The 19,874-nt window shown below is 40.0% G+C and overlaps 2 protein-coding genes across 3 annotated transcripts; one reads left to right on the forward strand and one right to left on the reverse strand.

Annotated features, from left to right (window-relative positions):
* Positions 1-847: 847 nt before the first annotated feature.
* Positions 848-6,128, forward strand: becn1 (beclin 1, autophagy related). Its single transcript, XM_084937659.1, has 12 exons — positions 848-979; positions 1,242-1,368; positions 1,452-1,516; positions 2,220-2,278; positions 2,374-2,464; positions 2,623-2,759; positions 2,854-3,048; positions 3,136-3,282; positions 3,440-3,589; positions 4,536-4,596; positions 4,690-4,832; positions 5,376-6,128. Exons 2-12 carry the CDS (start codon positions 1,248-1,250, stop codon positions 5,542-5,544), a joined length of 1,338 nt encoding a protein of 445 aa, XP_084793785.1. The 5' UTR covers positions 848-979; positions 1,242-1,247; the 3' UTR covers positions 5,545-6,128.
* A 119-nt stretch (positions 6,129-6,247) lies between these two features.
* LOC146381581 (serine/threonine-protein kinase tousled-like 2) lies at positions 6,248-18,324 on the reverse strand. 2 transcript variants are annotated; one of them, XM_084937657.1, is made up of 21 exons: positions 17,727-18,323; positions 16,595-16,689; positions 14,403-14,474; positions 13,199-13,268; positions 12,956-12,993; positions 12,669-12,761; positions 11,791-11,898; positions 11,240-11,332; positions 10,792-10,902; positions 10,392-10,528; positions 10,137-10,289; positions 9,728-9,794; positions 9,515-9,612; positions 9,343-9,424; positions 9,045-9,136; positions 8,840-8,929; positions 8,239-8,408; positions 7,967-8,105; positions 7,656-7,767; positions 7,455-7,562; positions 6,248-7,275 (listed from the first exon to the last, which is right to left on the reverse strand). In XM_084937657.1, exons 2-21 carry the CDS (start codon positions 16,685-16,687, stop codon positions 7,096-7,098), a joined length of 2,106 nt encoding a protein of 701 aa, XP_084793783.1. In that variant the 5' UTR covers positions 16,688-16,689; positions 17,727-18,323; the 3' UTR covers positions 6,248-7,095. The 2 variants fall into 2 exon arrangements, with proteins under 2 accessions (XP_084793783.1, XP_084793784.1); XM_084937658.1 differs by lacking the exon at positions 14,403-14,474 and having other exon boundaries at positions 17,727-18,324.
* Positions 18,325-19,874: the final 1,550 nt, after the last annotated feature.

Consider the following 19,874-nt stretch of genomic DNA (forward strand, 5'->3'; position numbering starts at 1 on the left):
ACTGGGTGATATAATCTGATTTGCTGTATTTTCTATTTACCAGTATTGAAATGTACATTTTTTAGTAATGCTAAAAGCACATGTTATGTTAAATAACAGTTGACAGTGTTAATAAAATTACCATGCACACGCAAAGCAAATAAAGTAGATTTGCTTTGGTGTATCTATATAACCTTGATGAAAAAATGGTTACAGCGGGGGTCTGTCTCCTTTTATCTGCATTTATAGGATCCCATTTTTTTTGGCAGCAGGCAGTGATCAAATCAAATATTTGCAGTGGCAATGAAATGTCTTAATCAGATATTAGTTTGTGACCACAAAGCATCAGATTGAGCTGTAATGAAACTGCAATATAAGAATGATATATTCTATAGAGAATTATATAATTTTATATTAGTTATTAACTATCTTTGGAGTAAACCTTTCCTGTCTTTCCTCCCAGCCACCGTTAGACCACATGTATACTTACATATGTTAATACACACATAGGGGACTGATAAATAAATGTGCAATGGTATCCAGTCAGTAATATTCAACTAACTACCCCCCCCCCCTCTCTCTATGTGTATGTCTTTGTGGTTAAAATTGTACTTCTGTTTTGTATAGTGTACATTTTTCTGTTGTTGTGTAGTATTCTTGGGATTGCTCAAGCTGCATCTATCTATTATCAATTTTTATCAATCTATATCTATTTATTCTACTCTGTCCAGCAATAAATGCGAAATAATAAACAATAAAACATAATGTGTAATAATGTGAATATAGCAACGACGGGACTGATAAAGTATATCTTAATATTAATACGTTTACTAATGATAAATCACAGTAACACAAGGGCTCTTGCTTTCTCACGTGACTAACTTTAACATGACGTCAAAACCGCCGTAAACAACAATAAGGAAGTGGAGGCGGGATGGAGTCCCTTTAGGACGCAGCATTAGGATTATAATGCTGTAGCGTTTAATTATCACACACGACAGTGAGTCTCTTTTGTGCTTTTACACCCTGGTTGTATGCTACACAAAAGCTACCTGCCAAACTTATGGTTTGGCTGTACCCAACCTGCTGTTAGCAAGTGTTTAGCCAAACAGCTAACTAGCTAGCAAGTAAACGGTGACTAGACAAGTGTTTATGCGCTGCTTTTAACCTTCGTCCCTAGTCGAAGCGTTCCTACATGAGGAGATAGTCGTTAATTTAAAATGAAACGTGGTTTTACTTATTAACTTGTTTTTTGTTTTTAGCCAGCGATGGAGGGCTCCAAAACGTCGACCATGCAGGTGAGCTTTGTGTGTCAGCGCTGCTCCCAGCCGCTGAAACTGGACACATCCTTCAATGTTCTCGATCGGGTCACCATCCAGGAGCTTATTGGTATGTTTAACCGCCGTATTTGATGTTGAACCTGCTCCATTTGTCGCCCTGTGTATGACCTCTTTCCTCCTCTTCCTCGTCAGCTCCAATAGTCTCAGTGACCCCCAGCAAACAGTCTGACAACAGCGGAGTGGAGACGGCACCAGAGGTAGGTTAATGCCGAGCTGGAAACTGCTCTTTGTAATACATTATTAAAAAGAAAAAGTAAAGGATTTTTAATCAAAGTATAATCAAAGCCAATGAAACTTCAGACTTTCTGATCTATTTGTGGGAGGAGCACGGCATTCATTGGAGCAGATGGGGACTATATAAACTGAGTACCATTAAGAGTTGCTGCAAATAAATTTAAGCAAAATGGACTAGCTCATGCTACTTTTTTCAGTTTGATTTTCATGTGTTTTTGAAATCAGGCCTCTGAAGGATACCAGATAATTTTCATTTACATAAAAAGATGTGACATGATTATATCCAGTTATTTTCCTCCATTGAAATCTGATATGTTTTCAAAGTTTTCCTTTTTTTTGCGCAGTGTATAAAGGCTGTATTAGCTCTCTGTCTCTCCTGGAATAACTTATAAATGGACTTGAGAGTCTCATAGCTGTTTACTGTGTGTAGAGGATGTACTACTGAATAGTGTGATTGCTTTTAGTGTTGTGTTGTCTCATTTGTATTCCCTCAGTTACAGATACAGATGTATCTGGTGGTGCTGTTTGTTATAACAGTATTAAGTGCTATTCTGGCCCTGTCACTCTTGGTTTTCAAAGACAAAAAACAAATAATTATTTCAGTTTTATGTGAAAATATGCTGTTGGAAAATGTGTTTGACTCTTAGACTTGGAATCTTTTCGTAGGAAACGTTTGTTGAAAACAAGCAGGATGGAGTTTCGAGAAAATACATCCCTCCTGCACGGTGAGCACCCAACTCTTTTTTTTTTTTTTTTTTTACTTGCATGTCCAACAAAGCTGACAGAATTGCTTAATCTTGAATGGCGTGCTTTTCCTCAGAATGATGTCAACAGAGAGCGCCAACAGCTTCACACTCATTGGAGATGCATCTGATGGCGGCACCATGGAAAACCTTAGTCGTAGACTGAAGGTGATACTTTTACTGTCGGAGAGTAAAGACATTTAGGTTCAGTTATGTCAGTCTACTTGAAAACATTTTGAGAGATTTATGTTCATGCATTGATTTCACGGTGTATTATCTGTGTGACAAAACCAAATAAGCTTTGCCTCTGATCATATCCCACCAAGGTAACCAGTGACCTGTTCGACATCATGTCGGGCCAGACAGATGTGGACCACCCACTGTGCGAAGAATGTACCGACACTCTGCTGGACCACCTAGACACGCAGCTCAACATCACAGAGAACGAATGCCAGAATTACAAGTGAGCACAAGAATGAGGATCCAGCCTAAGCAGCTGCCCAGTACTGAGAACCACTTAAAGTGCTGATTCCAAATGTTTGTGAATGTATTTCTAGGCAGTGCCTGGAGCTGCTATCGCACCTGCAGGTGGAGGATGAGGAGACCCTGTTGGCAGAGCTACAGCAGCTCAAAGAGGATGAGGAAAAACTGGTTCAGGAGCTGGAGGCTGTGGAGGAGCAGAGGGCTACTGTGGCCCAGGACCTGGCCCAGAGCAGGATCCAAGCTCAGCAGCTCGACACAGAGGAGCTACAGTGAGTGAGCTAGCAGTGGTGTAGACAGGTGATGGGTGTTTTTTAAATGATACAGCACCTAACTCCTCTGTCTTCCCCTTTCTAAAGATACCAGAAGGAGTACAGCGAGTTTAAACGGCAGCAGCTAGAGCTGGATGATGAGCTCAAGAGTGTTGATAACCAGATGCGCTACTGCCAGATTCAGCTAGACCGCCTGAAAAAGACCAACGTTTTCAATGCTACATTTCACATCTGGTACACACACACACAAACACACGGTGGCAAACACATTGTTGTGTATGCTAAGAAATAATTTAGGTCCTTAAATCAATGTTGACTTTCAAATCTTTAACACAGACTATGAGACGAGCCTATTGGCTGAGAATCCGACTCGTTTCTCCTCTTTTTCCAGGCACAGCGGCCAGTTTGGTACCATCAACAACTTCCGCCTGGGCCGACTCCCCAGCGTCCCGGTGGAGTGGAACGAGATCAACGCAGCCTGGGGACAGACGGTGCTTCTGCTGCACGCTCTCGCCAACAAAATGGGGCTGCGCTTTCAGAGGTACACGCTTAATTTAACTTGCTTTCTTCACCATTTGCTGTTGAGCTTAAAACACACTCGCCAGCCCCTTTATTAGGTACAGATTGTCAGTATAATGTTGGACCCTCTTTTTTGTGGCATAGATTCAACAAGGTACTGGTAACATTCATTGGCTATTTTGGTCCATATTGACATGATAGCGTCACAGGGTTGCTGTTGCTTGTCGGCTACATGATGGAAGTCTTCTTGGATGATCTTGGATTACGATCTGGTGACTGTGGAGGCCATTTGTGTACAGTGAACTCATTGATATGTTTAAGATTATTTGAGGTTTTCACATGGAGCTTTATGCCGATGGAAGCAGCTGTCAGTAACTGTGGATATAGTCAGCAACAGTGGACTGTTGAAAAGGATATGCCAAACACCTCAAGGACAGTGCTGCAGCAGCTTGAGAGAGAGAGATGGAGAGATGGGATGAATTTTTAATTTTGTCTTTTTAAAACCAACCATAGACATGGTGGTCTGGGAAAAATCTCAGTAGATCAGCAGTTTCTAAAATAGTCAGACTAGGCTGTCTGGCACCAAGAAGCACATCATGTTTAAAGTCTCTTAAATCACTTTTCTTTCTAATTCTGATGCTCAGCGAGAACTTCATCAGGTTTTCTTTACCATATCTACATGCCTACATAGCTTTATTACATTACTTACCTGGTTTCTTACAGATTTACATTCTCTCAATGTTTGCAAATCATGTTTTAGTTGACAAGATTGAATTATTCGCTATTATTTTGTCCTGGAATGATAATTTTCCTGTAATTTGCTGTGCTCATTGTCTGTTTAAATGTCTTAGTTCTGTAACCTTAATGAATCCCAGCCTCGAATCACTAAAATTTAGTGCGGTTTCCAGTTAATCTTCTGTTAGTCTGAAGTGCAATAAACTAGCTCAAACCCTTTATTGTCCCCTCAGATATCGTCTTGTCCCATATGGAAACCACTCATACTTGGAGTCACTGACAGACAAGTCAAAGGTAGTTCATTCTTACACCCGGCTCTCCTGTGCTTATTTAAACAGTTGTCCAGGTTCTTATTCTGCCATTTTTTGTCTACCATTGTGTTTTCAGGAGCTCCCACTGTACTGCTCAGGTGGACTGAGGTTCTTCTGGGACAATAAGTTCGATCATGCCATGGTGGCCTTCCTGGACTGTGTCCAACAGTTCAAAGAGGAGGTGGAAAAAGGAGACACTGGCTTCTGCCTCCCCTACAGGTCAGATATCAGCATTATGTGTGTATTGTACATTTCTGTGTGCTCATTGTGTAGCACATCTATGGGCCATTTAAAATGAATTTATAAATATACATGTAGTTTCAATGTAAATTCTGGTCCAATGTCAGCCCTATTCTACACAAGCGAACCTTTATTATTAGCATCTGAGTCAAATAAGCAAGTTTAGGCAAGCTTCGACCCCCCACTCGGAACCAACGTGAAAATCTACACTTTAGTTGTTCCCTGCTAGCACATCAAGGTTGGAATATCCCAAATCATATTCATTCTTTAACAGACTGATCCTTCATAAACTTAAACTCTGTACTGTGAATACAGACATGTGGCCTTTGGTTCAATGCAAGAAAATCAGGAAAACTTTGGATACTCTGGTGTAATAAGCATTTCAGCCTCTGTGAACATATTAAATTTGTGACTCAGGAATGTTACATTTTCCAGGTTTTTGATTTAAGTTCAGATTCAGTGTTATATTTATAAACTTAGAAACTAGTCTGACTTTAACTTTTTTTCTCCCTCATACCTCAGAATGGATGTGGAGAAGGGCAAGATCGAAGATACGGGTGGCAGCGGAGGCTCCTACTCCATCAAAACTCAGTTTAACTCTGAGGAGCAGTGGACGAAAGCGCTCAAGTTTATGTTAACCAATCTGAAGTGGGGACTGGCTTGGGTTACCTCACAGTTCTACAACAGATAAAGCAGCTGGACAGTGTCAATATTTGATTAGTCACATTCACATCTGTTGAAGGAATATCATGCAATATATATTTGGATACTTTAGCCAAAGGAAAAGAATGGTTAAGTCTGCACTGTACAGCAAAAAGCTTTGAGTGATATCGAGCCCTTTTTTTTTTTTTTTTTTTTTTACAAGTTACAGAAAATCCATTAAAGTCTATTTTGCTGCAACAGGGAGATTTAAAATTGTTGGTTCACTAAAAAAAAAACAAAACAAAAAAAAACAGTTGTACATATCCCCCTCAAATTAAGCAGGATGATGTTTCATTTAGTTCTTGCCTGCTTTATTAATACTAGGATATGCTTTCAATATTTCCAAGTTTGATGTATTGTCCACTTCCTGTTGCCCCTCACCTTTTAAAATTTAAACGCTATGTGTGATAGTTGGAGTAGATTTTAGTATTTGAATATTCAACAAGTCAGTATTTCATTAACATTGAATGCAATTACCAGATCATACACATAACTGCTGGAGGTGCACTGATGCTTCAGCCTTGTGTTCATACTCTGTACCAAATGTTTAATAAAACTCGGTTTGGAAGAAAATATCTGGAGCTTTTTTTTTTTTTTTTTTTTAAGATTGCATATATTAAATCACATTGATGTTTGAACTTAATATAAAAAAGTTTGCACAATTTCCCAAAATGAAGCGAGACACCACACAGTTAACCAAATATTCTTTTGTTTTTTTAATGGTTTCATCAGTTCAGTTTAATCTTACCTCGCATCACAACAATCACTCAGTCACCACCCACACACCATTCAAGTTTAACAGCGTTAGAGGTGGGGGTGAATCTCATGGAAAAATATGGACTTAACAATTAAAATAAGCTGAATTCCAGTTATCAAGTAAAATATTTCAAATTGGTCAAACAAGTCAGTCTTCTAGAGTCAGCCCTCTTCTGTGTCAAGTCATTTATGACCTTTTAAAGAAGCCACGTCATGACGACAGGCCTCGAACTTTGGTCATCAGTCACTCCTCGTCACTCGGAGCCCTTCCTAAAAAAAAGTTCCAGGTTCAATTCTATCAGAACACATTTAAAACGGACAACTATTAATCTGAAAATACTTTGATAGATGATGTATTTCAAGCAGTATGGGGTGACATTTAATTTATGCTTCCTCTTCAAAGCCTTTTACGAGTATAGGCAAGAGATTTTCCACACATAGCATACCTCTGAGCCTGTCACAGTTGTGCAATTTTTCAGGTGCTTCATATAAAGCCTCTTGAAATGAGCCAAAGTTTTGTTAGTGCATGCATATGGGCAATTCTTTGGGTTCTACTGAGCCCGCAGCCAGAGGCTGGCACATTTACACCACTTGAATAACAGTGGTGGGCACATATTCTACTACAACGCCACACCATAGATTATTTTGGTTCCATTCACTCTTTTAAGATGCCTCCTTCCCATCATGCGCTCTGCTTTCTTGCCATGAAGAGAGCAAAGGAGGAGCTCCATCAAGGGTGTAATGTCTCCATGTGGCTTTGGGGTTTTGTTCTAGTTTCTTTCAGCTAGCTCGAATTGGAGGCACTGCTGCTGTAGCAGCTGGAGGTGGAAGGAATGGGAGGTGCTGGAGGTGTGCTGCTGCCCAGGGCTTTTCGGATGTGGGGCATGAGGAAGGGGTCACTGGCCAACTGCAGCACATCCACCCTGTCCTCTTTGTGGTAAGCCAGGCAACGTCGAATGAAGGCCTGTGAAGGGAAACCGTGACAAAAAGTGACTCATTATAGCTGAACACACTTTTTTTTTTTTTTTTAAATTCTCAGGCTAACTGCTGTTCTGTTAATGCAATATATGTAATACACTGTGCAAATAGTCATGCCAACTGGTCAACGAGTTTGTTGCAGTTTCAAAGAAACTAATACCAGACCTTTGCTTCTATGGTGACCGCAGGTTTTGGGGGAAACTGCACCTCAGTGGCTTTTAGTATCGTGTTTTCTTGTAGGATATCCTGCTGCGACTGGTTATGACCAAACGGCTTGAAAAAGATCAAGTTACAGACTTCTTAAGTTCATTTATTCAAAAACAAAACAGAAACCTGACAACTATTGTAATATAGGTTAGTGGTTACCTTGCGTCCATACAAGCTCTGGTAGAAGATGACCCCTACTGACCAAACGTCCACTTTGTTGGATATTTTAGGGGGCTCCTTGCCCACTACAAAGCACTCAGGTGGTAGATACCTGTAAGCAAGACAAACAAAAATAACAAATCAGGGAAAAAAGTTTTTTTCTGATCTTTCTTTATTCTCAAACTGCTTGCTGAATACAGAATTAAAATTGAGTTAGCAGCATTACTGTGAAACCGTTGCACATCTGCTAAACCTGCGTAGTCATACTGGTTGCTTGGTGACTAAATGCAGTGCAAAGTGTCTATATGTACCAGTAGGTCCCTGCTCCCTGCGAGGTCAGCTCCATGCCATCTGCAGAGTTGTAGCTGTCATCGTCCATGATCTTGGACAGACCAAAATCGGTGATCTTTATCTCTCCGCAAGCTGTGCCGTTGACCAACAGGATGTTCCCTGGTGACAGAACACATAAAATGAGGGTTCACAAGCATCACGAGTCCTACACTGTAAACATAGCCAGAGATCTTTAACTGAATTAGAATAGAAAACACATTCGTGTGTTGCCCATAAAACTCAGTGAGATTACCAGGCTTGAGGTCGTAGTGTATGATGGGTGGCCGAATCTGATTGAGGTACTTGAGGGCATTGACGAGCTGCATGACGATGGAGCGGCCCTCCTTCTCCGTCATCGATTTGTTCTGCTTCAAGTAGAAATCCAGGTCATTGCCTTCACAGTACTCGAGTACTGTGCAGAACCTGCACCAGATTAGATAACACATGGGTTAACTGTGAAGGCATCAATGATCACCTACATGTTCAAACATATTCTAAGATGCCTGATGTGATAAAAAGTGATAATATCAGCAACACTTGCCAAGTTTACAAAAAACATGAACAAAAAAAAAAAAAAAAAAAAAATAGTATCATTGTTAAAAATAATAAGTAATTCTTAAATATTGTCACCTAAGGCTCTCATCACCTCCATAGCCACTGCCACAGACTACACACTACACAGAACAAACTTCCAACTGAAACCCAAGCTCTTAAACGTCCATAATAACTACAGATGAGAAAATAAAAATTGACGTTTTTGCCACTGAACACTACCGAATAACAAACACTTATAGATAATCATCGCATTCGCATTAGTGCCACATCGTGAGCTTTATGTGAAATGAAGCACTTACGAGTCTGTGTTGAGCGAGAAATAGTCGTAAAGTTTCACTATTCTAGGATGATCGAGTTCTCTGTGGATTCTGTATTCTCTACAGGCGTGTCTGCAACGGAAAAAAAATTAATGAGTCCGAATGAATCACTCGAGTATAAATAAAAGAAATATTTCCGATCACACAATAACACGTAGAGAGCACATTTACAGAGCGGCAGACTCACTTGTGGTAGTTTTCCTTCTTCTCTTCCCTCCAGTTCTTGTTGAGTTGATGGATTTTAATGGCCACGTACCTCTGCTCTGTGAAATCAAAAGCCTGTAAAAAAGGTACATTTCACATCAATACAAAGCAGCTTACTACTGGCCTGAATTTCCCATTGAATTCTCTACAGTAGCTGTTTACTGCATACAGAAGTGTTGCAAGACTTATCTTCCTGTACATCACTCAAAGTTTAGAAAACAAAGAAGGAACAAAAAAGGTATTCATGAGGAATGGAAACCAAGTAAATAGCACCGGCTTACCTTAAAAACTTCACTAAAGCCACCTCTTCCAAGGAGCTGTAACAGCAGATATCGGTCATTCAGTGTGGGGTGGTCTTTAAATCTACAAAGGAACACATTGTTTAAGTATTTGTTGCTTTAAAAAGACACCACAGAGCTTGAGTAGGGCATGTTAAACTGGGATGATACGTACTGCGAGTTGTCCTCATTATGGATTCTCTTAAGCTCTCGAATGTGCAGATTTCTCACACGTTCCAACTGGTCCAGCTCTGCATGGATCTCTGCTTCTTCCTGCATACAAGTGCAGAGATTTATCACCTACCTCATCGTTTGAACGGGTGACGCCAAAGGAGAGAAAAAAAAAAGTGGGAAAAACAACAACAAAAGCGAAAAGAAACATTGGCACCTTTTTAAGATGACCGATTCGAAGTTTGAAGATCTCCTCTTGCTCGCGATACTCTGCCAGTGACAACCTGTGAGAGATCAGAGAGCCAGAAATGTATTATTAAATAAGAAATAAACAAGATATTAAAAACAGAAAGCAAAGAAAACGTGAGATTTTACTGAAGAAAATATGTTAAATGTCTAAATAATTGTGATCTACAGAGTTAAATATACAGCATTTGACCTCTTACTAAATTTTTTCACCCAATGCTGGTTGAGGTTAACGGCTTACTGACAGCCATCAATACCACTCACCACAAAACTGCATGACTGGCCCCCCACAGACCAGTAAACCTCATTATATTCAGGCTACAAGCTTATTAATCCACTATTTATTACACAATAAAGTGATCTGCTCCTTTTAACCGTACGTTTCACTCTCTTGGCCGTTGCTTCTGCTTTTTCGTTTGTTGTGCTCCAGGTTGGGTGGAAGCGTTTGGGCCATGGAGGGAGGTTTCCTCTTCCCCAGCAGCTTCCTCTGCCTCTCAATGTCCTCCCGCTGAGAGTTGATTCGCTCTTGCTGCCTACAACATGCAGGGACAATCTGGCGTAAGCATTTCTGTATGCAGAATAGAAAAAAAAAAATAACAATTTAAATGTACGCTTGTGCCCATTTTCGTTCTGACTTGATGAGATTCTGGAAGGCATATCCATCTGTCCACTGCTCAGTGAAGGAAGCTCCGTGGCGTACGGTGGTGAAGTGACCCAGGCGTAGACGGTCCTGCATGCTCTTGTCCCTGCATGCCATCTTCTCCTGTCTTGACTTCAAACACAAATAAAGAAATAAATGAGTAAAACATTGCAGGCACAAAAAACAAAACAAAAAAAACCTAGAGGATATGAAGTATCAAATATTATTATCAAATAATACTATTCAGTTCCACCTTAAATCACCATAAAGCCTTTTACAAGTTACATGGGGGCAATGCTTACATGCATAAACTGACTTCTTTGGTTTTCACATTGTACTACAGAGGTGTCCCAAATCAGGCAAACATACTTGTGCAAATTCATATTCACACCGACCCTCTCAATTAGCAGCTTCTTGCTCATGGTCACACACTTGTTTAGTCTCTCCTTGTAGCGCTCCAGCATCTTCTGCTGCTCGTCCACCTGCCGCCTCAAGTCACAGTTCGCCTGCCAAAACACGCATCATCACTCTGACAACCAATTCTCATTACAGCAAGGATTCAAGACCGCTTATTAAACTGACACGATGGGGGAAAACTGCCAGAATTTCAGTTTGTAGCTTAAATGAAAGTGGTGTAAATGTCAGCAAACTAGTGGCATTTAAAAGTTAACGAGCGTGATGAGCTGTAAGCGGACTGGTGAAGGTTAATTACTGAGAGATTTGTCATTGTTAGCCAAATAAACAAAGCAACAGATTTGGACAATAATGACTCATCTCACAGTTGTATTTTCAATGGTCCAAGCTATCTGTTAAGAGAAACATTTGACTAACTGCTGATTTTACCCTCAACAGGTCATCTATCCTCCCTTCCTTCTTCTCCAGGTCAGAGTTCTTGCTCTTCTCCAGTGCTGTCAGTTTCAGGATCGTCAGGTCCGACTGAGGAAGGAGATCAAAAGGTAGCGAGCCCACAGTAAACATCTCGTTCAAAAGGTGGACACACCTCTTGGGTCACTAACAAAGGAGTCCATCATTTTAAATTTAAATCAAAATCAGCCACTGGTATCGCAAATATTAGAAGTGACTTCTAAGTGCTGACCTTTAAATCAGGCCAATTAGTGTAATTTACAAGAACAGCTGGATGTGTTGCAACTATTATGTCAGAAAACCAGCAGTGTGAGACCTTTAATGCCCTTTTAATTCTAGCATCCACATCCCAACTGTACTGTACTTTTTTAATGGCATAACAAGGTGTGCAGTGTTGCAACCTTACAAGTTTTGTCAGACTCTACAAAACACTTAAACCAGGGACGTGCTTCAACATGAATGAGATTATAATGAAGAAGAAAAAAGAAAAGTCAAGGTGTCAAGCAGTGATTTGGGTCAGTCTCAGTTACCTGGATGGCTTTATGGGAATAGGAGTGTGTGGGGGCTGTTTTAACAGAGCTGCAAGATGAAGAGTCTGTGTGGGCTGATCCTGTGGACGAAGGACTGTTGTGCTGAAGCTGTATTTCACAGTGAAAGAAAGAAAAGTAGAGGAACATGGGGGACAAAATATCAGACCCAGATTCACAGACAGCATCAACAGTTTATAGAGAAGCTCAAAGGCATTAAAAGGAAAACATAATGTGGAGAGAATTTCATTTTTTTTAAATGACGGGACTAAATGCTGGTGAAGGTCTGGATATGCTCCGGATCCAGAAAAGCTCTACTCTGGCAGATAGTAGTGAGCATTGGCCTGCTGAAACAGCTGCAGATAGGGGTCTGCTGAGTTGAGAGGGATAACGCTGCTAATCCACATTGAAAGGAGCCAATTGAGGTGGTTCGGGCATCTGACCACAGAAAGTCAATTATTGCTCCTTTCATTTAGGACCCCAACGCCATAAATTACTGCTTACGGGGCTGTTAGTTGCTGGGGGGAAAGTTATGGCATGTAACCAAGTTATCAAATATATAATGCAGCCATCAGAGAAGCTTACACATTTAGTTAGCAAATGTTTCGTATAATGTACACACTGATCTTCCGGACTGTTCCCTGCTTTAAATCCCAGCCAGTTAAGCCCAAAACTGAAGGCATGACACCACCACTAGAAAAGTTAGCTCCCATTTCACTAAAAAAAAATAATTAAATCACTCTTTGGTGTTTCCACTGACTAAGTGATGCAGACAAACTAAAGATGTGCCAGTTAGTCCTCCCAGAAAAGAAGAAAACTCACAACCATCGGTTGACTTTGACACTGGCTAAAGGTGCAACAGAGACGAATGCCGTGCTCACCATAGGATTAGACAGTGAATGTTGAGGAGACGAGCGCACCAGCATAGGGATGCTTCGAGCAGGACTGGTGCCAGAGCCGCTGCTACCAGCAAACTGACCACAGGACAAAGAGAAGAAACAAAGAGGACAGAGTGGTTATTTAGCAAAGGATGAATGAAGGGCAGTACTGATATAACCAGGACAAGAGTATGAAAGAGGAAAGCTTCAGAACTGAAAACAATAAGCATCAATAAAACGATGCATTCAACAAATCTAAAGCATCTTATGTCCTTTCAGTTTGTACTCACATCGCAGTAATCGCTCATTTTTTGTGCTCTTCCCTTTCCTGTAAACAAAAACAGCCTTTTATAGTAAAGGAAACGTAAATGTGACTCTTATAACTTTTGTATTTTAAGACTCCAGGTTTTTTTTAAACAATTATTTAACACCAAACTTAAAGTGGTGCAACACTTTAAAGTTGAGCAGCTGATCATTTCCCAATACAGAGAGGCATTTCTGCTTTAAACACATAAGTATGTATGTGGACTTGCCTTGGCTGTTGTTGTCATAGGTGTCTCCTTTCCTCTTCCTGCTTCTGTCATTGGGCTTCTTCTCTGGTGTCTAACAAACACAGAAAAGCAGCTTAGAATTGATCAATTAACCACATTAACAGCAAAGAAACTGTATAAATGTAAGTCCTGGAGCTTTAAGTTTGAGTCTCTTAGTTAAAATAAACTTTTGAAAAAATATAATAACATTAACAGCAGATTTTTTTTATTCGAGTTTAGTATTTAGTAAACTTTGATGTAGTGCTTCCAGTCATATTATAGTCATACCAGGTTTTTAAATTTGCCTGTGAGGTGGTATGGTGGCTTATTGCTGTGCCTCATTGCGTCACAGCAAGAGGGTTCAGGATTAAGTCTGGATAATGATTCTTTCTCTGAGGGCTTTACATGTTTTCCCATGTTTGTGTGGGTTTCTTTAAGCCAGCTAGGTTCCCCATTTATCCATAAGCATGAACTAAAATTTACAAAAGCATTTTTCCCTCTCTCTGTGGGTTAATTATTGGTTTTCTCTCAATTTCTTTTAAACACATTAAATATTTAAAATTCTTATGTTTGTTTGTTTTTAAATGCCTTCACAGTCTTGCTCCGCCTTACCTCTCTGAGCTTCTTCATCCCCACATACCCTGTCGGTCTCTCAGGTCAGCTGACCAGCTGCTCCTGGAGGTACCGAGATCCAGGAGGAAGCTCAGAGGGGACAGGGCCTTCTCTATTGTGGCTCCAAAATTATGGAATAATTTGCCCATGCACGTTAGAGAGGCCCCTTCACTGTCCAGTTTTAAAACACGTCTTAAAACCCACTTTTGTTCCTTGGCTTTTAACCTCAGTGAGACTTAGTTTTCTCTTTTAATTGAAGTAGTTATTTAATTAATGTTTTCACTCTTCTTTTATTTGTTTTTTATTTATATCTCATGTAATTTTATTTTACAGTTCCAATGTACAGCACTTTGTGTCAGCTGTGGTTGTTTTAAAGTGCTTTATAAATAAAGTTGATGATGATGATTAAATTCTGTTACTATTTAATTAAAGTGTAAAAAAAAAACAAACCCAGATTGATAAATTATTCACAAGCACTCCACCATACCAAAGTGTTTCCATACACTACTGCATGTACTACACAAAATACATAACTAATTCGAAACAACTAATACTGAAAACCTGCGAGCTGCATACACAAAAATCAAAAATCAACCTCCAGTTCCTTGTCACTGAGTGATCCTGCACTGCACAAAGACTGGTTGGATGATTCGCTGTTGGCCGAACTCTACAGCAAAGAAGAGAGACAAAGACCCGATTGGTTAATCATTAACTACTCTTATGGATAGAACTGAAAATGTGTGATACGGGATATTTAAATGATCTGCATGCATGAGATAAAGCAAAAGACGCCTGTGGCCTGTTTAGAGTCTGTCAGCATTACTCCCCAATTCATTTCATTGCAGATTTCTACAGTGCAGTATTATTTAAAAAAAAAAAACAAAAAAAACAAAACAATAAATAAAACACCAACCACTATGGCAGAATTCACAACTGTCACACTATGACCCTTGTGAGTGCACATTAAACACATCACCCTGCTAATCTTCACTTGACTTCCAGTTGGCTGAATTGGTTAGGGTCATTAAAGGCCAGACTCTGCACAGCCTGATGGGACTAAGAAGAAACAGCAGGCTTTCTGGGGCAGGAGGCTAATGCTTTTTAAGGCCTGCTAGCTTAACGCTTTTCAAGGTCACAACTATAGCAGACAACTCCTCTCATTCCTTTATATTAACATCTACAGTTTGACTGCAACGTCCTAAATAGCACTCAAAGACATACAGTGGATATCTATAATGTCAAAAAAAATATATCCATCCATTCATTTCCAAACTTTAATGTGACCTATAACATGTGTCATTTAATTGAAGAAGAAAAAAAAAGGCAAAGCAAAAAACAAAAGTACAATAACCAGCATTAGTGTCCACACGTTTAAACTAATGCTTTCTTAAAGCACCTTTTGATTTAATCACAGCAATCAATCTTCTTGGGTACACAGCTGCCATTAATTAAAGAAACCCTGATTAACCCCAAATAAAGTTCAGCTGCCCTAGTAGGATTTTCCCAACAATTACTCTGTTGCAAACTAGAGCAAAAGCCAAGCATCAAAGAGATGTTATCGTTGAAAGGCATCAGTCAAGAGAAAGGTTTATAATAAATAAATAAGTGTAGCATGGAACACAGTGAAGCCAGTCATTAAAATAAATAAAATAAAAAGGCAGAAATATGGGACAACAGTGATGAAAAGACAAGATGAAAACTGGTCAGGGAGGCTGCCAAGTGACCTACAGCAACACTGAAGGAGCTGCAGGAAATTCTGGCGGTGAGGACTATGGGGTAGGGTTGCAAGACGGAAGCCATTTCTGACAAAGAAAAATGTCCAAGACCAGCTACAATTTGCTAAATCATCAAGTTTAAAATTAAGAAGGGTGGAAAATTTACATTGATCTGAGGAGACTGGCCACACATGCATACAGAAAGCCCCAAACCAAAAAAAGAGGAAAGAAAACAACAACACAAATAAATAAGTGGCATAATGCAATATCAATGTTGAAGCATGGTGGCAGCAGGATCATGCTTTTAAAACCTTAAGACATCTGCCAGAAAGCTGTAGATGAAGACAAATTTCACCTTTCAACACGAAAATCACCTGAAGCATATATCTAAATCAATATTTAGACGAATATTGAACCCTTGGATCAAAACAGTACTTAGTATATGACGTTTTATATATTTTTCCCCTAATATTTGTTTTTCAGTTGAGTTAAGTAAGGTAAAGGTGGGAAAAGTTTCAAAATGACTTTTCCCACCTTACCAAATATAGGTAAGAGCATTTAAAATAAATAAATAAATAAATAAAAATGGCTGCTTTCTTAGGAGCTGCCATTTTCTCAGATGTGCACCCTCACTTATTAATACCCAGTTCAACAGCAGGGTACAGCAAAGCACTGTGAACTTCAGCTGCTGTGCCATTTAAGTGTCACTATCCTCCACTGAAACAAAGAGCTGCCGGCCAGCTCCTGTGTCAGCCAAAACAGAGCTTGTCTTGTTGTACCTTTAGCTCATGAAAACAGATCACAGCACTGAAGAAACCTCCTGAACAGAGGGCACACTGTAAACAGAGAGGACTTCTAAGCATACCTCAACTGAAAGACTAACACAGGACTGCTAACCAATTGCACTCACAGTGGGGTTGTGGGATGAATTCCAGGAATTAATTCAGCAAGAATTGCAAAATTTAGCAAAAACAACATGCATCAAGTCCAGCATCCACAGAAATGACCTGTACCTGCAACTGTTGTCATTTTAAGCAACAAAACAACCATTACAATGTTAAAATGTTCCAACCTTGGCCACACTGACTCCAGTGAACCGAGCCTCAAGCAGCTCCTGCCTTCGTGGATCCAGGCTGATAGCCTGGCTATGAAGTCCTTCCATCATGCCTAGAAAGTAAGACATAAACAGTAAATGGACTGGTACTTGTATAGCAATTTTCTAGTTAATTTGGGCACTCAAAGCACTCCCTTATTACAAGTCTCATTCACACAAGTTGTTTTTACCTAGGCACTTTTAATCTAACGTTCCAGATTTCACGTTGGAGGAACCAGGAATTGAACTACTGACCTCCTGATTGGTGGATGACCTGCTTTACCTCCTGAGCCACAAATATTTAACTTATGTGGAAGACCTGGTTTGAGTTAGAATGACATACACTGAATTGTGTGGCACTTTCTGATTTAGGGAAGTGACCCAACAAGCTTGAGGTCTGACTGGGAAAATGTAACACCTTTTGTCACATTTGCATGGTAACCTAGGCAATTATTTGATCAGTAAACGTCACAGCCTGCTGTTCAAAGGAACCCTTTCCTCAAAACACAAACACCAGGGAAAATTTGCTTAAAGTCACTCTTAAATTAATTTCAAGAAATAGGTTTTTAAAAAAAAAAATAGAAAAAGGAAATTAAATCTGAGAGCACATATGAGACGTGTCATAGCTCAAAAACCACCAAAGAATATAATAATAAAATAATGATATCATTTCTGAGCAGGCAGCCCAGCAAGCCCGTTCACTTGTGTATCAAAACAATCCTAGAAAGCATAAGTTACCTAAACAGAAATACTATCTACCTCAATCTCAACATCAAAAGCAATCCCATAGGCTCATAGCTCCCCAATTCGAGCAGCCTTTCAGCAAAACCATCTTGATAATAGTGGGTGAAAAAAACCGTTTCGATACTGTTGACCGATCGAGTGGACGAGGAATGCCAAACTTGGCTAAAGCTAAAGGTGCTAATCAAAATCCTGGTAACAACAACACAAAAGCGATGCGCTCCCATCAACTGTCAGCTTATCCTATGCCAATCGGCAGAACGACTCAAACTTTGCCTATAAAATGTAGGATTTGAACCTATTACACAGCCCAAACTAGCTAGGGTCAAGTGATGAATCGAGCTAACGCCAGCTACAGTAGAAGTCTTACCTGGAGAACCTTTTGCAGTTTTCACAGCACTCACAACCCCAGAAAGGATGTTATCCGTCCAACCGGCGACAGCAAACTCCTTAACACCCCCGAGCTCCCCGCATCTCAAATAAAGTTGTCTGTATTAAGTTATCCATTTACAATTATTTCGAAATCAGGGAAGACATTTGTTAGCTTAGCTAATGCTAGCTATAAAGATCAGTGTGGCTGGCTCCTGTCGGTGTCATCCGGACAGGAGGCCGTGATCCTCGGGGTTTCCTCGTCCGTGTTGGTGCCCCTTCACGGGCAAACCGGGAGCTGTCAGTGCTCTGAAGTCTCCTGACAAGTGCTGTCACATTTCTGCTTCACTCGTTCTTCCTTTTATCGTTACAGAGCGATGCTTGCACCGGGAGGAGTCATCTTGTTACAGTCCATTATTTTAATGCTTAAGAAAAGATCATAACCTCCCGCAGCAAGGCCGCAGTGAGCTCCCAGGAGACCTTTTACAGTGATGCTTCCAGTGCGCCGGTTTACCACATAATGTACGCTCCCCCAAAACGGACTCAGTACTGTAGTCAAGGTTAGATTACAACCGGGTGAAATCGATAACTTCCCAGGTCTCCACACCACAGGGGGCCCTAAAAAGCTTCCCTGAGAGCTGCTTTTTAAATCTGGATTTCAACTACTAGAGTCAAACTATGTCCTGCATGTACAACATGTTTTTGTTAGCTTACAGGATAATTTAATGCATTTAGTCGTTTGCCTGAACTGTGCATGGATTCCTAGAATAAACAGATGCATCAAATCACCACAAATTAAATTACACCAAAGACATCTGTTGTTGTTTTTTAAACTTGATGAATGAAGTTAGTAAATGTTTAACACTATTTGTGTGAGCTTAAGTCCTTGTCATCATTGCTATGCAAACTACTTCACTGAACATACCTTATGTATTCAGATATTTTATGCTCCGGTAATTTTTTATTTTATTTTTTTTACTTTTCACATAAAACAGCGGTGTTAAAAGGAGTTTTCTCGTGAAGCTTTACCATCAGTTGAAAAAATGAAGTACACCCGATTGCTTGTAGGTTATAACTTGTAGAATTTAGCAGTAGTAAATGCAATGTTGCTTCAATTCCTTCAGGTTTCTGGACTTCAGTTTACACAACCCACCACAGCATTTAGTCAGGTTGAAGTCTGGACTTTGACTGGTTCATTGCAACACCATCATCTTTTCTTTTTCTGTCATTCTGTTGCAGATTTGCAGCTGTGCAATTGATCATTGTCAAATTTCAACAAGGTTTTAACTGTTTGACAGATGGCCCACATTTGACTCTAGAATACATTGGTTTACGGAAGAGTTAATGGTTGACTCAATGATTCCAAAGTATCCAGACCCTTCTACTGCAAAACAATCCCAAATCATCACCCTTCCATCACTGTGCTCCCACATGGTATGAAGTGTCTGCGCTGATATGTTGTGTTTGGTTTTCACCAAATGTGGTGCTGTACATCATGACCAAATATTTCCATTATGGTCTTGTTGCTCCAAAGGACATTGTTCCAGAAGTCTGGTGGTTTGTTCAGATGCAACTTTGCAAACCTAAGCTGTGCTGGCATGATCTTTTTAGACAGAAGACACTTTCGCCTAACAGCACTTCCAAAAGAGCAATACTTTATTAGTCTTTTTCTAATTGTGCTTTCATGAACTTTAACATTTAACATGCTGTCCAAGGCCTGTAGAGTCCTAGATGTATCTCTTGGGTTTTTGGTAATGTCACTGAGCATGGCATGGTCTAACCTTTGGTGGGATATCCACTCCTGGGAAAACTGTGGCATTGTGTTAACATACCTTCAAACTGCACAAACCTCTGCGTTTATAGAGGTGATCACATTTGCTAATACTACTACTTCTACTATTGCTACTGGTACCTTCTTAATTTCCATTGAAGCACAAAGGGTGAAAGTAGTTTTACTTCCTTTTTTCCTGTAAATCTCTGCTGCTTCAGAAGACCTTCAAAATAACACTTTGAAATGACCAATGTGATTGATCAATTTCAGTTGTGTAATTGGTCAATGACCACTTTTGAATTGTGTATTTTGTCAGTAGGTATAAGTCAGTTAGTGCTGAGTTGTGCAGATTTTTTGGAAACATCTCACCAATCAAAA

Source organism: Perissodus microlepis, chromosome 8, assembly GCF_051167445.1.
Source record: "Perissodus microlepis isolate ML-2025 ecotype Zambia chromosome 8, ASM5116744v1, whole genome shotgun sequence".
Classification (NCBI taxonomy): domain Eukaryota; kingdom Metazoa; phylum Chordata; class Actinopteri; order Cichliformes; family Cichlidae; genus Perissodus; species Perissodus microlepis.

What these genes read in the sequence shown, in the direction of transcription:
- becn1 (XM_084937659.1), top strand. Translation starts at nt 1,248, where the DNA reads ATGGAGGGCTCCAAAACGTCGACCATGCAGGTGAGCTTTGTGTGTCAG. An exon ending in CACCATCCAGGAGCTTATTG is followed by an intron (nt 1,369 to 1,451) that starts GTATGTTTAACC and finishes CTTCCTCGTCAG; the next exon opens with CTCCAATAGTCTCAGTGACC. An exon ending in ACCTTAGTCGTAGACTGAAG is followed by an intron (nt 2,465 to 2,622) that starts GTGATACTTTTA and finishes TATCCCACCAAG; the next exon opens with GTAACCAGTGACCTGTTCGA.
- LOC146381581 (XM_084937657.1), bottom strand. Translation starts at nt 16,687, where the DNA reads ATGATGGAAGGACTTCATAGCCAGGCTATCAGCCTGGATCCACGAAGG. An exon ending in AGAAGCTGCTAATTGAGAGG is followed by an intron (nt 10,529 to 10,791) that starts GTCGGTGTGAAT and finishes TTGTGTTTGAAG; the next exon opens with TCAAGACAGGAGAAGATGGC. An exon ending in AAGAAGGAAAACTACCACAA is followed by an intron (nt 8,930 to 9,044) that starts GTGAGTCTGCCG and finishes TTTCCGTTGCAG; the next exon opens with ACACGCCTGTAGAGAATACA.